Below are 18,017 nucleotides of genomic sequence, written 5' to 3' on the forward strand. Positions count from 1 at the left end.
TATATTTTTATGATTTAATCTATGTTTTGAGTGATGTAGGATACTTCGATAAAGATGAGATAATTAAAACAGAAAAAATCATGTTGGGCTAGAGGAAATCATGTCAGAAGATTGGACGTCAGGCCGGAGGAATGATCGACGTATCGATAGAAGGCTTCGAGCATCGGGCCAAGAAGAGTGGAGATTATGCCAAAGATATCGAAGTTGCGGAGTCAACTGGCCGATTGGGCAATAGGCCATAAGAGAGGATGAAGCGTCGAGGGTCTAATGACATGCCGGACAACTTGATTAGATGCTTAGTATTAATTATCTAAATCAAAGTATGTTTTACATGTACAGGATTAACTATGATAGCTTGAAGTCATAAAGCAAGTCTATCGGAGTCAAGTTCGATAGGTGTTCATGAGTCCACTAAGAGTCCGAAGATTCGTCGGAAGTGCTGCCGGAACCAACCGAGAAGAAATTGTAGAAGTTTTCAGAAGTCTGCCGGAGAAATCGTCGAAGGTTCATGGAGATCATCGAGAAGGTTCGGCTACTTGCCAAAGACTCGCTGAACTCGTCACGAGACCGGGACTCTGCTGGGAGTCCGCAAGAAGAAATCCGAGGGTGTATCAGAAATCCAGCGGAAGTTCGTTGGAAAGCTCGCCGGAAGGGAACTCGACGTTGCTAGTTAAAAACTTGCTTAGGACTGTGTCTTAATTGCGTAGTTTGCATATAATTAGGGTTAGGATTAAGGGTTAATCCTATTACCCGATTAGGGACCAATTGGGCTCGAGTTCGGACTGGTTTGGGCCAAGTTTAGAACCAAACCAATGAGCTGAAATAGTCTAGGCGATGGCATCGCCAAACTAGGTGGTGGCATAGCCCAGAACCCGAGAGGTCCGGCGATAGCACCGCCAGTACACTGTCACACTAACAAGCGGTGGCACTGCCAGCACTGGGAAACCCAAAAGTAATTTAAATTTGGAGCCCAAATTGGAATCCTCTTGGGGCCTACAAATACCCCTCAATTCTCAACAGAGAATATACCTTTTTGAGAAGTTAGAAAGTGAGTAAAAGCTCTAGCAAAGTCTTATTTTCAATAGCTTAAGTGTTCGCCTCCCTCTTTCACTTTGAAAAAACTGTAAGAGTGTGAACCACTTATAAAAATATTGTAAGAGAGGTATTTGGTCCTTCCCCTTCAAAGTAATTTGCTAGTGGAAGTTGGGAGCCTAATTGAAGAAGGCTTTACAAATGATCATTTGATCGAACCACTTTAAATTGTGGTGTTCCTTGATTATATGAGTGTTCAACTTTCTAAAACATTTATTTACTTAGCAGCAAACTTTCGGTTTTCATCTCCTTCCTTTACTCAAGCTATTTTTACTAAGTCATCCTTTGTTGAATCGAAATCTCTACACATTTACGAAATGGATTTCAAACTTATGAGTTTTAATCCGCTGCACTAATTCACCCCCCCTCTTAGTGCCACTCCAATCCTAACAATTGGTATCAAAGCAAGGCTCACTCTCATATTTGGCTTAATACCCAAGAGAGATGGCTTACTCCGGCATGCAAGAGGGTCACTCTATTACACGTCCGCCTATGTTTAATTGGGTCGGATTACATGTATTATAAAACTCGTATGAGGATATTCCTTATTTCCATGGATTTTGAGCTTTGGAATATTATAAAAAATAGATTTCAAAAATCTTCTCTTCTGATGTGAGAATGGGATGAATGGGATGAATCGGAGAAGAAGGTTTTTGCTTTAAACGCAAAGGCTATGAATGCCTTGTTTTGTACACTTGACAAAAATGAATTTAATCATGTTTCGATTTGTGATTCGGCTTTTGATATTTGGAGAACTCTTGAGGTTACTCATGAAAGCTCTAGCCAAGTGAAAGAGTCCAAAATCAACGTTCTTGTACATTCTTATAAACTTTTCTAGATGAAACCAAGTGAGTCCATCGGAGACATGTACACTTGTTTCACGGATGTCATCAATAGACTCAAATCTCTTGGTAAAGGTTTTTCTAGCTTTGAACTAGTAACTAAAATTTTAAAATCCCTTCCAAAGAGTTGGGATCCAAAAGTTACGGTCATTCAAGAGGCCAAGGACCTTAAAATATTTCCTCTCAAAGAACTTATTAGGTCTCTAATGACCTATGAAATAACGTGCAATGCACGTAAAGAACTCATGAACAACCTTCCAAAGGACAGGAAGGATTTTGAACTTAGAACATTTGAAGACCACTCAAGCATAAGCTCAAGTGACGGTGAACTCGAACTCACTAAGAAATTTAAAAAGTTAATGAAACAAAAATTAAAGAACAAAAACAAAAGGAATGTAACTACTTGCTTTGAATGCAAGAAGAAGAATTGGGATGAATCAAGTTCCTCAGAAGATGAGGAGAAAAACAACAAAGGCGAGATGACAAACTACGCCTTAACGACATTTGACGATAAGATAATCAAAACCCCCTTAATTTATTTTGAAATTACTTGATGCTTTCCATAAAGCACTTTCTTTTTATTTAGTTTAGAAAAAGTATTCCTTGAAAATTTCATTTTTATAATAAAATGAAAATGCTAAAAATAAATTAGGAATCATGGTTATCCTTCTAAGTAATTTTTAAAATGATCATGAAAATTGTATGAAAATATAATAAAATATTAATCTAATGCTTGCACACCAAAATGATTAATTTTATGTATGTGCTTGAGAACCAATAATGTATATCTTAATGATTTTCATATTGCCTTTCGATTTTAAAAATGATGTATGGCTTTTGTGTGGAAACTAAGCATGAAAAGTTAGATTCATCTAAGAAGAAAAATGCATGGCTACAATGAACTTGATTAAAAATGCCTTATGAAATCGTGCTATATGTGGTTAAGAAGTAATAATATGTATCATGTTGATTTCCATTGTTGTTTCTCGATTTTGATTAAATGAAATTATGTTTGATTTGAAATAATGCATAATGATGTAAGGAAAATATTAAATATTTTGATACCATGATTGATGATTTTATGCATTAGATTTTAAAGTTATACATGATGATTTTTGTGATTTATTGGTCTTTATGATGAAATTCATTCTTCGATCCTAAACATTTATACACATTTATATTTGGAAAAAATAAAATAAATCACATGAATTTAAACAACTAAAAACATAAAAGCATTGTTCTTGAAAATTCTTTTTCTCTATTGATTTATATGAATCTCTTCAAAGTAATGTTTAGATTTTTTTGATGATTTTAATGATTTGAAATTGAAATGAGTTTTATCAAAATCATGATCTTGATTTCTTGGAATAACATGAGATTTCCTTTGATGATCATTTTGATTGTTTAAAAGAAGATTTGTCGAAATGATTCATGGAATTTTGGATTCATGAATTGATCCTTCATTTGTTTATGAAATGGTTGAAATCTTTGTACCAATTCTTATCTTCTCCTTTCGATTTTTAAATTTATGTATGTTATATATTGAAGATTTGAAACCATGTTTTGATATCATGCATACCCAAGAAATGTTGATTTGACAAATTGAATGAATTAAAAATGAATGATGATTTTTCTCTTGAATATAACTTATGATATTTTTTATGAATCATCTTATTGATTTCTCGATATTCGATATATGAAATTTTATTATGAATTAAGGTTTTTCTTTAATCGATGTCCTAATATTTTCGTTTGATTATTTATAAGGAGGTTTTTCAAAAAGAAATCATACCTTTTGGTATTCACATATTCTAATCTTTCATAATAAGATTTTTATGCAATTCCTTGTATTCATGAAATGTTTATCTTATCACTCAATTATTTTCTTCTTGATATTCCTTATGTGATGATATGAATACATGAAATATTCATTAATTTATTTTGATGCATACAAATGAAAAGTTATGATCATGTATGGTAGGATGTAATTTGACAAGTTGATACCATCATGAAACATTTATGATTTGCAATGATGCATGCAATACTTGTGCTTTTTTATTATGATGTGATGTATTACATATGATGTGAATCATGATTTAAAATGCTATCAGTTGTTGCTAAAATGATGTATTATAAATGTTGATTTAATGTTTTGTATTATGAATGCTCTAAATGATGAATGTTTGGTATCATGATCAAAATGTTGATAAATAATTAAAAATTTTAGTATCATATATGATATGCTTATAATGTTGATTGATTTATTCGGGTATCGTACATGAAAAATGAAATATAAGGTTTTTGAAAATGTGCATGTTTTAATTTAAAAATATAATGATGCACAAAACTTACCTTTGTCATAATAAATGTAAAGGGTTTTCCCTTCTTGTTGACAATGACAAAGGGAGAGCAAAACATGCTAAAATGCAAACTTGCTAGCTTGCTAATCTAAAAAAGAAAGCAAGAAGTGCTATCTTGCAAATCTCAATGTTTGCTAAGTTACACATTTCAAAAAGAGGCAAAATAGTCCATCTTGCACATCTCAAGAGTTGTAAAATTTTGCTAACTTTTTTATGTGTAAAATTTGATAGCTTGTATACTATAAATTTGCATAACAAATGTGTTATCTTACCTATCTCAAGACGAAAAACATGCAAACTTACACCAATGGAAGCAAAATTGCTAGCTCAAACATTATAAAGGAAGCAAAAATTTGCTAGCTTGCAACTTACATATTTTAAGAAGCAAGAGTGGCTTTCCTGAACATCTCTAATTTGCTAGCTAGCAAGATGTAGAACTTGCTATCTTGAACATTATAAAGAAATGCTATCTTGCACAACGCAAATAAAAGCAAATTTGCCAACTTTCACATTTTTAAATTTACTAGCTCGTAGAACATGCTATCTTACTACCTTGCATATCTACAACTTGATAGCTTGAATGTTCTAAGCATGATGTAACACTTGCTAAATTTGATAGAAAAATTGCATGATGATAAAACTTGATATTATGTTAATTATGCAATGTGTTGAACTTGTATTTCCAAACACATGGTAGTGGAACTTCTTCTTTTTGTTGATGACAAAGGGGGAGAAATATGATCATGTTATGCATGATGACGTGTTATAAATATTCATGATGATATTTGCAATGACTTGAATTCAAGGTTCTATCAATATGGCATATTGATAGGAGGAGTTTGTTTAAACTCCGGGAGTTAAGGTTAACTCCGCCATCAAGTGGTTGTCATTATCAAAAAGAGGGAGATTATTGAATCTCATATTTTAATAATGAAAACTACTTGATATGTGTTTATGATTTAATCTGTGTTTTGCGCGACGTAAGATGTTTCGATAAGGATGAGACAATTAAAATAGGAAAAATTATGTTGGGCCGGAGGAAATCATGTCAGAAGATTGGATGTCAGGCCGGAGGAACGGTCGATGTATCGATAGAAGGCTTCGGGCCATGGATTCAGGCATCGGGCCAAGAAGAGCGGAGATTGTGCCAAAGGATATTGGAGTTGTGGAATCAACTAGCCGATTGGGCAATAGGCCGCAAGAGAGGATGATGCGCCGAAGAATCGAACGAAGCTTCGAGGGTCCAATGACATGCCAGACAACTTGATTAGATGCTTAGGATTAATTATCTAGATCGAAGTATGTTTTATATGTGCAGGATTAACTATGATAGCTTGAAGACATAAAGCAAGTATACTAGAGTCAAGTTCGATGGGTGTTCGAGAGTCCGCCGAGAGTCCGAAGATTCGTCAGAAGTGCTGTCGGAACCAACTGAGAAGAAATCGGGGACTTGCCGAAGTTTTTGTAAGTTTGCCGGAGAAATCGTCGGAGGTTCGCGGAGATCACCAAGAAGGTTCAGCTACTTGCCAAAGACTCGCTGAACTCGCCATAAGACCGGGAGCCTACTGGTAGTTCGCCGGAAGTTCGCTAGAAAGCTCACCAGAAGGGAACTCGACGTTGCCGGTTAAAAACTTGCTTAGGACTATGTCTTAATTACGTAGTTTGCATGTAATTATAGTTAGGATTAAGGGTTAATCCTATAACCTGGTTAGGGGTCAATTGGGCCCAAGTTCGGACTGGTTTAGGCCAAGTTTGGAACCAAACTAGTGACCTGAGATAGTTTAGGCGGTGGCACCGCCCAGAACTCGTGAGGTCCGGCGGTGGCACCGCCAATACACTGTCAGTGTCAAACATTAATAGACGGTGGCACCGCCAATACTGGAAAACCCAAAAGTAATTCTAATTTGGAGCCCAAATTTGAATCATCTTGGGGCCTATAAATACCCCTCAATTCTCAGCAGAGAATATACCTTTTTGAGAAGTTAGAAAGTGAGCAAAAGCTGTAGCAAAGTCTTGTTTTCAATAGCTTAAATATTCACCTTCCTCTTTCTCTTTGAAAAATCTGTAAGAGTGTGAACCATTTGTAAAAAAGGTTGTAAGAGGGGTATTTGGTCATTCTCCTTCAAAGTGATTTGTTAGTAAAAGTTAGGAGCCTCATAAAAGAAGGCTTCGCAAGTGGATGTATGTCATTTGATCGAACCACTTTAAATTGTGGTGTTCCTTAACGTGTGAGTGTTCAACTTTCTGAAACATATATTTACTTAGCAGCAAACTTTCAGTTTTCATCTCCTTCCTTTACTCAAGCTATTTTTACTAAGTCATCCTTTGTCAAATCGAAATCTCTATATATATACATTTACGAAATAGATTTCAAACTTACGAGTTTTAATCCACTATACTAATTTACCCCCTCCTTCTTAGTGCCGCTCCAATCCTAATAGAAACGAGATTAAATACTTTACTTTTGTAAGTATAGAGATTCTAATATAATTTTTTAAAATATAATAACAGAGATACTAAATATAATTAATTATAGATAATATATAATTAACCTCTTATTTTGACTTATTAAACACATATTGTATAAATATTTCTTAACTCTTAAAACTCATTAATATGAAAGCTATTTATATATTTTGACACATTTTAAATGAGATATCAATATCAAAATATTAAGAATTGAATTATAAAATTGGTTTAGATAATCTGAAACAATCTTTTGAAATCATCACATCAAATTTAAGGGATTAAATGTTTCTAGAACGTCAATTATAATCGTTGATATATGTAAAATAAATATTTGGGAGATTATTTATATTCATTTTGAAATAATAAAAATTTAATTGACAGACAACAAGAAATGATTTATTAAAATTAAAATCCATTTGATCAAAATTTCAATTCTCAATTATTTTTCCTGTAATTACGTCATAAATGTAAAATAAAATAAAATTGATACAAAATTGAAATATGATTTCAGCTTAAATTTATAACACTAAATCGTTTGGTAATGAGAAATTTAGAACCGAGAGAAATTTATTCCCCTCAATTGATCCCTTCACCATTATATATTTTCTCGTATCCGACAACGGGAAGAACCCAATCTTAATCAACGAATCGAACGGTTGCAATCTTTCGATCAAGCTAAACATCATTTTCCTCTTCCCCTCCCCTTATCTCCCTTCTCCCAACCCCGCGCTGCAGGCCTCCAAAAGATCTCCATTGATGGCCGCTTAAGCCCCTCTCACGGACACAAATGGAACTCTCCTCTTCTCTCCATCGTCTCCCCTCCTTCGACCTCTCTTTCTCCTCCTCTCTCTCCGCCGCCCCCCTCCAGTCCCACCTTAAATTTCCCCACTCACGCCGCCCGATCCCCCGCCGACGGGCTCTCGCCGTTGCCACCAACACCCCGCAGGAAGCACCCCCCAACAGCCCCCAGCGCCTCCTAAGAGAGCTCGCCGAGCGCAAGAAGGTCGCCTTCCCTAAGAAGAAGGTCCCTCCGCGGCGCTTCATTCTCAAACCCCCCCTCGATGATGCCAAGCTCACCCAGCGCTTTCTCAACAGCCCCCAGTTGTCCCTCAAGTCTCTACCTCTGCTGAGCTCCTGCCTGCCGCCGTCCCGGCTCAACAATGCCGATCGCACCTGGATCGACGAGTACCTCCTGGAGCCCAAGCAGGCTCTGGGGTACCCCCTTGAGCCGTCCGATCGGCTCGAGGACGACGCCAATCCCGCCAAGCATTTCGACACACTGCTGTACCTGGCGTTCCAGCACCCGGTGGCTGGCTGCGAGCGGACCAACGCCAAGCACGTCAGGAACGGCCACTCCAGGCTCTGGTTCCTGGGGCAGTTTGTGCTCGAACTGGCGTTCGCGGAGTATTTCCTTCAGCGGTACCCCCGGGAATCGCCTGCACCAATGAGGGAGAGGGTGTATGCGCTGATCGGAAAGAGGAATTTGCCCAAGTGGATCAGAGCTGCGAGCTTGCACAACCTGGTCTTCCCTTATGATGAGATGGATAAGATGATTCGAAAGGACAGGGAGCCCCCGGTGAAGTAAGTCTGCTTAAGTTATTATTCTTTTCATTCTTTTGCCTCCTAAATTTTTTGTTTTACTGATTAATGTTTGCTAAATTTGATAGTGGCAAATTAAGTTCTCACGACAATGAGTTTATAAACTAGGTTAGGTATATTAATTTGCACCACTGACAAGCTGGTTTCTGTTTGGGATGTTCACTAGGTTTCAGATGTCAAATTCCAAACACTTAAAATATTATGCTATTTGTATTGCTTTTTACTCCATTTAGTTGCAATGATCTGAAAATTTGAAAAAACATGCTTTATAAATATGATTTTAATGCATCTTTCACCAAAATAATCAAATTTTATTTTTGTTGCTATTCAAGTTGTAGAGACTACACAAATTTAGGGGCAAAGAGGTAAGTTCATGCGTTATTTCTGACTCATCTCCATAGTTGAATCCAAAAGTATGATTTTCTTTTTTACCATTTTGATTTGAGTATTTTGCATTATACTTGTTGGAGCATTTTCCTGTTCTGAGATGTGATGGTTTTGGTCATGTTTACTAGTCCAAAAAATATTGACTTACTGAACCATTAGATGCAACTAACCTGTACGGCAATCGGATTCTGATGTCAGTTTGAACTTTTCTAACGGATGAGCAAGCTTTTTCATTCTCAACAGGCTGCTCCAAGACATAGTTTAAACTTACAAGTGGAAGGAGTTTGGTTTAGGATAGCATGTTGAAGTTAATTATATGCACCACAAGGAAAATCTGATATGAAAAGACTTCACTTTTAGATTTTTCAAGATATGAATCTTTTGATACCGTGTTCCTATGTGGCCCAAAAGATGATCTAGTAGCAACCAACGAATAACTTCATGTGCAAGGTTCAATAGGAGATCTCAAGTAAAAATTTTTGGTAGAAGAGACTTCAAGAGAAGATCCAAAAGAAATTCTTGTAGTTAAAAAAAAAGGATTTGATCAAAGAATATTCTGCTAGGATTGTGTCAGATGAGCATCTTAATGCAAGCTTCATGCATGGTTGAAGAATAGATTAACTAAGGAGATCATAAGGAACTGCCATTCAGTGGGGTTTACAACAGGGATAAAGCGAACAAACCATTAGTTTGAAGTCTTAACATGAGTTTGAAGATCTGTATGTAATGGATCAACGGAAGAAACTGGAGGCAAGTTCATGGGTAGTTGAAGTCGTTGCTTGGATTTCCACCAAACCTATTAGAATGAGAACACTTGTGAAAGAAGTTCCTATAAGAACTACTATAATTAGGATGCATAATTTAATGTGAAAGTTCTACTGGTAGTTGTGTTACTTCATATCTCAGTGGATTCTGATTTCCTCATGGATTGATGAGTCTCATCATCAATTTTTTGTTACTCTTTGGTTAGAGCTCAGGCACATTCAAAGTTCTCAAAAGGTGGTCTCATATCCTCTTTTATTTTTCTTGTTGTCTTCATTCAGGTATGTATTCTGGGCATTGTTTGGGGCCATATATTTGTGCTTTGGGATGCCTGAAGTTTACCGTGTGCTTTTTGAGGCATTTGGAATGGATCCAGAAGATGAGAGTTGTCAGCCAAAGCTGAGGCGACAACTGGAAGATGTTGATTATGTTTCAGTGGAGTTTGAGAACAAACAACTTAGCTGGCAAGATGTCGCTGCATATAAGGCATGAAGCTTTTTGCGGCCTTTCTTTTGATTGCTTACTGTTAAATCAATCCTGATGCAATTTTCTACTTTCATATAATCACATTCTATCTTTATGCTGGCTCTAAACTTTTTGTACCTATATTATGCTGCAGCCTCCACAAGATGCACTTTTTGCTCATCCAAGGCTTTTTAGGGTATGTGTGCCACCAGGCATGCATCGGTTTCGAGGTAATATCTGGGACTTTGATAGCAGACCCAAAGTTATGGAAACACTGGGCTATCCTTTGCCCATGAGCGATCGAATTGCAGATATCACTGAGGCCAGGAATATTGAACTTGGCCTTGGTCTTCAGGTAAACCACTGAATAAACTGTTCCTCAATGTGATCATTAGCTTCTTTTTGCAGAATATGATTTAAAGCTGTATACCTATTTGATAGGTTATGAAATTATAATTGTGATCATAATATGTTGGGAAACTGTTCATCATGGAGCCTAACAGTCCATAATTTGATGAATCTATGTGCTATGGCCATCTAATCATAGGTTCTGTCCAAGCAATTCATTCTTGAGGCTCTCAAACTGCCACTTTATACATTCATGATGATAGGATGTATTTTTGTTGAAATCCCTAGTACCTTTACCACACAAATTTGACCCTAGCTTGGCAAAGCAACTGCTTTTGCAACCTAGAAATGGCTGACTGATAACTGGTATAGGCAAATTATGGGGAAAAGGAACTTGCATGACCACCTCCAGAAACTATCTGAAGTATCATCCTCGGAAGACTTTGACACTGTTAATATCCAGGATGATGTTCAACTTTAGTGCATACAGTTCAAGAAATTCATAGCTGTGGTTGCAGATGTTTGTGCTGTTTGTGATTGATATTCTTCATTTGGGAAAATTAATATTAGAGCAGGAAGATGGAGATTTTGATGATATACATCTATCAAGGGATACAAATGGCTTTGAAATTCTAACTTGTTAGTTAATCCACTAAATAATAGCAGGATGATGTATCATGTTTACTAATTCAGGCATTTTGTTTTGAACCCTGTGAAATTTTGCTGACCAAAATGGTTATTTGCTGGTTATTTGCTGACCAGCATTGCTGGTTTTGTGAAATAATATTTAGTTAATCCACTAGATATCCAGCGGCATATGGATGCTGGTTATTTGCTGACCAAAATGGTTCATGCTATGCTGTGCTTTGTCAGCCAGCATAATTAATGTGTGATTGGTTCTACAGGAAATTAAAGAGAAAGAAAGTAGAGAAAAAAATTCTGTCAGTTAATTTTTATCATGGGTGACCAAGGGAGATTAGTCATTCAACATGGAAAGTGTGTTGCATTGCAAAATGAGCATGGGACTAAGGGGGAGATTGCTATGGAGGTGAAAGAAAGGGGGCAGGTAGCAAATTTGATGTGGAATTTGAAGGCTCTTTATAACTCTGACATGAGGAGTATTTGGTTCTTAAATTTTTCATGGAAATTTTTTTATGATCAAATTGGGTACATCTTGTGAATACTCTTTTCCCTAATGATATTATTTTACAAGGAGCATGATGTAATCAGGTTAGACATCCTAGGATCATGGTGCTATATTTGACAAATGGAGGTTTGAATCATATTATCACAAAAATGTAGGGTTTGAAACAAATTTTTATTTTGCTGTTAAGGTTGTCATGACTTGGCAATAAAATAAGGATGTAAGGATGCGAAAAATAAAAGTGGCTTAAAGCTGAGATGAATACAAATTATTAAAAACATAGGTAGCTTGGAACAAGGTATGTAATATCGTATCGTACCGGTGTTTCGAGGTTGGCTTGATATGGTACGATACCGTGTATCGAGCGGTACATCAGGGTGTACCAAGCGGTACGCTATGGCGAACTGAGCGTTACACCTAATTTAGGTGTAAAACCCTTCGAAAATACCTGAAAATAAAAAAAAAGTTAGGATAGGGTTTTTAAGTTAGAAATAAATATAGTAATAGCATAAGTTTAGCAAAATCAATATAAATTAGGTAAGAATAATATCACATATCTTTTCCGGGCTTTGAAGAATATCTTGTGTAAGGTTCGTATTTCAGTCCATTACGAATTGTCCTTATGTAAATATTGAAATATCTATAGAAAAATCATTTGAATAAGGGAGCACAAATGTAAAAAAGAGTTTGTAGAGTTTAGAAGAGTATGAGAATATAATGGAGTGTTCTTTTGTAGAGTTTAGGAGAGTACAAATGTGAGAAAAAAAGAATTTAATATAGTTTAAGAGAGTATGAGAATGTAATGGAGTGAAATAGGGGAGAAGAAGGGTTTAAATACTATGAGAAAGGGCTCCAACCATCAATTTGACCGTGGAGCACTGTAGCACTGTTACAGTGCGGTAACGGTCGAAATCGACCGTTACCAAGTTGTGCCGGGCGGTAATGGTCGAAATTTCGAGTGTTGCCGCCCGATGTTACCCCGTATCGTCCGATATGGGGTGCTTTTAAACGTTTCGCCCAGTAACGGGCGGTCCGCGTACTGGTATGCCGTTGGACCGGTACATACTGCTCATACCGGGCGGTACCATTCAAAATTGCATACCTTGGCTTGGAAATTGGTTGTCAAATCTTTGGTTCTTGTTTAAATACAGTTATAACATTCTTTTATTGATCCTTTTTTAGATTATTTTGTCTGCTTGACATATGACTCATTGAAGGTATAGATTTTTGTACAAATGTACAACTATTATTACATTATCACTATGAATCTGATCTGCTATTACTGTAGTATCGATTTGAAATTTTCATAAACTTAATTAATGTTTCCAAGTCAAGTAGGAATAGTTCTTCCAATGGGTATGCTTGGGAAAATTTTTGTCTGATCATCGTCTGCCTGAGAATCATGAGGAAGGAAATAAATTGAAAACCTGTTTAAACATATCTAGCAAACAGCCAATATTATGTCATCCCACAAACATTTTTTTAATTTTGAGCAAGAAATAAATTTCAGTTTGATACTGATTTTGGCTACATGTTGGATTGGTACAGAGAAGAAGGCCACATATACTTTAGACATCATCTTCAAAAAGAAAAAGAAAGAAAAAGGTTTTTGCTATTCTTCCTTCGTGTCTTCCTTTAGCAACCGACTTGAGTGTCAAAGGGGGACACCACCAGATAAATTCTTGGGTCCATCATTTCCATTGTGTACCTAGAAAAAAACCTTTGACATGGACAGCCAACTAAATTGCTCCCATAACATGACACTCCCTTGCACAGAAGTGAAGGCCAGGACAACTCCTTGATCCAATTCAGCATAATGATCAAAATTCATCTCGTGCGAGAGGTCTTTATCTTTTACTTGATTCTAACATAACAAGTTCCCTTAGTAAATTTTGCGACATGATTCTTGCAGATAAACATAATTAAAAATCCATATAAGGTGGGATTGCTTGATCCAGTTTTGTTTTCAATTGTTTTGGTCGTTTAACCACAAGCATTCTGATATATGTGCTATTTGACCAAAGCAAAACTAGACAATCATTTACTAGAGTGCAAATAGACCCATGCAGCCTGTTTCATCAGCAGTATGTAGGCAGCAACTCTTGTAAACTTTCATGTTATTATTCCTCTCTTTTGGAAAAATCTTTCTACATTCATTGTTGTACAATATATGACCTCTGGTTGTAACTGATTGAAGATGGGAGATGGAGAAAGCCTTTAGAGTGCTCAGCTGCACATTCCTATGAGAGAGACCGGGTTTGATCTCAGTTTCTCTCTCTAAGACATTGCAATGAATGGAGAAAAAGACTCCTTAGCTGCTTATACATGTATCAGCGCCTTGTCCTGATCTCCGGCCCCCACCCCCCCACTCCTCCCCCCCTCCCCCCCACCCCCCCCCCCCACTTTTTTTTTTTTTTTCACTCTTTGTCTTCTAATTGCACATTAATGCCTTCCACTAACACTCAACCTTTTAAGTTATTTAAACAGCAAAATGATGGTTTATAAAGAAATGTTCATTTCTTAAACTATTTTAATGCATCTGTGTCACTGCCATACTGAGAAAGTTGGAAGGTAGGCAGCAAAAAATGGCTGCAACCAGGATGAGGAAAATAGTATTGCAATTGCCATCTTGACCATTTCTAGTGGAGGCAACAACCACCTTATCATCATAGGTAGATTAAACAGAAAAATATGAGGACTCAAGAAAACTGGAAAGATTAAAGGAAGCCCTCAATAATTGAGTACCACCACCTACCTTGAGTTGTAGCTTGGTTGAAGGTACTAGAGATATATTGCGGCATCTTCTAAAACTTTGTCATGTACCAAGCTGAACAATCAAATCATCATATTAGTTCATTGAATGCTTGAGCGCTTCATTAGTCATTGCTGTGGAAAGTTAGTGATCATCTAATGTCCATCCATAGAGAAAGCTTAGGGGTAAATTGAATCACTGGTCAGCTGCAATAGTTTTGGTTGGTTCATGAACTAACCCTTCAGATAATGATGTAAAGTAAGGGAAAAGAAAGAACAAATTGGGAAGACTTGTAAGGGATACAAGAGACAAAAATGGGGACTCTAAAATCTCATATGTTGAAAAATTGTAATGATACGTGGAAACCAACTGGAGTTGAATAAATTTCAAATAGCTGGTTCAAAAAGGTTAGGTGAAGAACCAGTAAGGTCAATTTTGTTCATTATTCATGGACACAAAAATTGCATGCAAGCAATGGGCATATAAAAAATATGTAAAAGAATTTGAGGAAGTTAAGCTAATGCTGACAAAGATATAGATAGAAATTTGACCAGATAAAAGATTGCTAATTTGCAAATCCTGAGAAGGGTCACATTCTTGTTTATCGATGAAAGATTTATCTCTTTGCTTTCTGATATCTTAAGATTTCATCAGTTATGCTCATTGTTTCCTTCTATCAATGATAATGAAGATTTTTCTTTCCCTAGTTTACGCTAATAACATCATAATGTATTTCCTTTTAAGTTTCATAAACCACTTTTGTTTCTGCCAGCGTAAACATGATTCAGCTTGTATTGATCTGCTATTCTTTGTCAGTGAAATCTAATGCAAATTCATATGGCAGTTGTGCTTTCTACATCCTTCTAAATACAAGTTTGAGCATCCTCGATTTTGTTTTGAGCGGTTGGAATACGTTGGCCAGAAGATTCAGGTACAACTTTCAGAATGAAGCTATTCATATAGGGTTTTTTTTCCCTTGAGTCTGATATTTTGGAATACTGAAAAATGATATTTTCTCTAAATAGAAAATATGATGCTCACTCAATTGTTGAATTGAAGTTGTACAACAAGATCTATCTTGTATAAACACCTGTTTATGTTTTATCCTCTGCAGGATCTTGTGATGGCTGAGAGATTACTAATGAAGCATCTTGATGCCCCTGGTAGATGGTTACAAGAGAAGCACCGGCGCACGCTGATGAACAAATTCTGTGGCCGATACTTGAGGGATAAGCATCTTCACCATTTCATCATCTATGGTGAGCTAGCACAAGACAAGTACGAGCATAACCGAAGGCTGAGAAATCCGGCCACAACTGCAGTACAGCAAGCGATACATGGTCTTGCATACACCGTCTATGGTAAACCAGATGTCAGGCGTTTGATGTTTGAGGTGTTTGATTTTGAGCAGATCCAGCCAAAGGTTGTTTGAAATTTTGAATTGCTAGAATTCTACTCTTTTGTATTGCTTTAATGATTTATTATCACATGTTCCCAGTGCCCGTTTCATCCAGTTGTCAAAGCATAGATTCTGTGCATTCATTTTGGATTTATGTTCTTCAAATCCTTGGGAACAAATGGATATTGATTGGCAGAGATGTTTTGGAACTAAACATTTGTAAAGTAGATAGATTTCGGTGAAAATTATTTAAGACGAGGAAAAATACTTTTTAAGATGATTGGACATCTCCAAGGGAGATCTATTAGTGTTCTAGATAAATAATGAAGTCAGCGTCGGACATATTTTATTTGAAACAATAAGAAAGATATTTGATTGTTCTTAGTTTGACTAATGACATTACTTTTGGAAGCTTGATGATGGATAAATATTTGTGGTAGTCCCAGAATAGTTAGAATATTATGGCAAATATTGTTCTTAGTTTTCTACAAGACTCATTCTATTAGAGTCAAATAGTTAGAATATTATGGCAAATATTGTTCTTAGTTTTCTAGAAGACTCATTCTATAGAGTCAAAGATGATTAAAGTTCTAGCCAAGTACCCCTTGAATTGTTTAACTCAGACTGAAGAAAAAGGCAAAAGAGGATAGTGCAAACTATTCAAGCTTGAGTTATATGTCACAATTAGATAAGGTTCAAATACATCAGTTTTCTAGTAGGAGGGTGACAATTGATTGGTCACAATTTGAAGAATGTGACTATAATTGTTGCTTGCAGTTCCTGTAGTACACATATATCTGTTTTAATGCACCAATATTTCAGTTTCCATTGCATACTGTTCACAAAGTTCTTTTATTTTTCTATTTATAAGATTAATAGAGAGTATTTTTTTTACCTTCACAATTACCTAGCTCAATTACTTGATCATTACTACATGATTACTCTTAAAGACAAAATGGGAAATCAATCAATCACCAGATGAAAGCCTTATTAGTTGGATTTGTAAAGAGATTATACTTTCAATGACAAATACATACTTGAAAAAAAGAAAAAAGAAAAGATGTTGTTCCCCCCAGATACGATGTAGAATACTTTTTAATAGGCCTTAGGCTCAAGTCTCTGGTCCTATGCGATCGAGGTAGATTGGTATTTCTTTTAATGAAGTATGTTTCATTGTTCTCATGTTGAATTGGTTCTAAATGAAGTTAAATTTGGATTTTTAGAAATGTTCTATGATATTCTGATGCTTCTCAATCCATTTATTATCATCTTACAAAGTCCTATTTTCTCTTTGTCAATTTCTTTGACTTGAATGACATGAAAGCATTACTTTTAGCAATCCAATCCCATTGCTAAATAAACAAAACTTCCTTTTTTCTTTGTTGTCTTCACCAGCCTCCTCTATGCTACCATATATATAATCCAACTAAGAGGAGAGGGTAAATCATCCAGCAAATTGGTTCATTAATTATGTTAGGACTTCTGCTTCTTATTGTAATTAGCATGAGGATTTACCTCCTATCCTTGATTTTTAGTTTGTAGTGATGCGGTGAAGACTAGTAAACTCTTCAATTTCTGATTATAAACAATGGCAAGACTGTGGGAAGGAAACAAGAGACATGGATAAAATGAAGAAGGTGGGATGACAACCAAAGCAATAGAAAGCTAAAGGTGAGGTATGAACATCTAAATGATTTAGTTTATAATTCTTTTCAATAAAAAAATTGGCTCCCTTTGATCAAATTTTGACAAACAACACCATGTAACATCATTACCTAACAAATACCTAATCCATGTTTCATTATATTCAAAATTATTGTATTCACTAATTAAATTGTTAACAAATCCACAATTATCATGAACTTCTAATAAATTTATATATAGAATTTACCATCAAGATTTGTTTTGTATTATATATATATATATATATATATATATATATATATATATATAATAATAATAATAATAATAATAATAATAATAATAATAATAATAATAATAATATTGATCTTGATCTGATGATGATATACTAGATCCAGGATGAGAATTTAAAATCATATTTGATAAATTTCTAAGATTCTCAACTAGTCTTATTGATAAAGATATTGATTTAAAAATAACGAATTGAATTCCTCCTTCACTCCTTATACATATTATTTTAGTTGAATTGTTGTGATAATTATATTTTGATAAATTTGAAAGTATTAAGATAGACAAATCCATTCCTAGGATCAACTCCAACCACATTATAGTCAATATAAATATTGTTAACCTTATTATTGGACCCATAAATAGGAAGAATGAACAAATTACTAAGTTAAACAAAATACAAAACATATATAATGACATTTTAAATACACCCTAAGTGCCAAAACACCGAATCAAATATGGATTTGTA

At 35.5% G+C, this 18,017-nt stretch overlaps 1 protein-coding gene across 1 annotated transcript; it reads left to right on the forward strand.

Annotated features, from left to right (window-relative positions):
* The first annotated feature begins 7,444 nt into the window (after window positions 1-7,444).
* Window positions 7,445-15,733, forward strand: LOC103973793 (ribonuclease III domain-containing protein RNC1, chloroplastic). Its single transcript, XM_009388455.3, has 5 exons — window positions 7,445-8,344; window positions 9,793-9,997; window positions 10,131-10,331; window positions 15,065-15,151; window positions 15,335-15,733. The coding sequence occupies exons 1-5, from the start codon at window positions 7,551-7,553 to the stop codon at window positions 15,650-15,652; spliced, it is 1,605 nt and encodes a 534-aa protein (XP_009386730.2). The 5' UTR covers window positions 7,445-7,550; the 3' UTR covers window positions 15,653-15,733.
* Window positions 15,734-18,017: the final 2,284 nt, after the last annotated feature.

This window comes from Musa acuminata, chromosome BXJ2-2 (genome assembly GCF_036884655.1).
Source record: "Musa acuminata AAA Group cultivar baxijiao chromosome BXJ2-2, Cavendish_Baxijiao_AAA, whole genome shotgun sequence".
Classification (NCBI taxonomy): Eukaryota; Viridiplantae; Streptophyta; class Magnoliopsida; order Zingiberales; family Musaceae; genus Musa; species Musa acuminata.

What these genes read in the sequence shown, in the direction of transcription:
- LOC103973793 (XM_009388455.3), top strand. Translation starts at nt 7,551, where the DNA reads ATGGAACTCTCCTCTTCTCTCCATCGTCTCCCCTCCTTCGACCTCTCT. An exon ending in AACTTGGCCTTGGTCTTCAG is followed by an intron (nt 10,332 to 15,064) that starts GTAAACCACTGA and finishes TTCATATGGCAG; the next exon opens with TTGTGCTTTCTACATCCTTC. An exon ending in ACGTTGGCCAGAAGATTCAG is followed by an intron (nt 15,152 to 15,334) that starts GTACAACTTTCA and finishes TATCCTCTGCAG; the next exon opens with GATCTTGTGATGGCTGAGAG.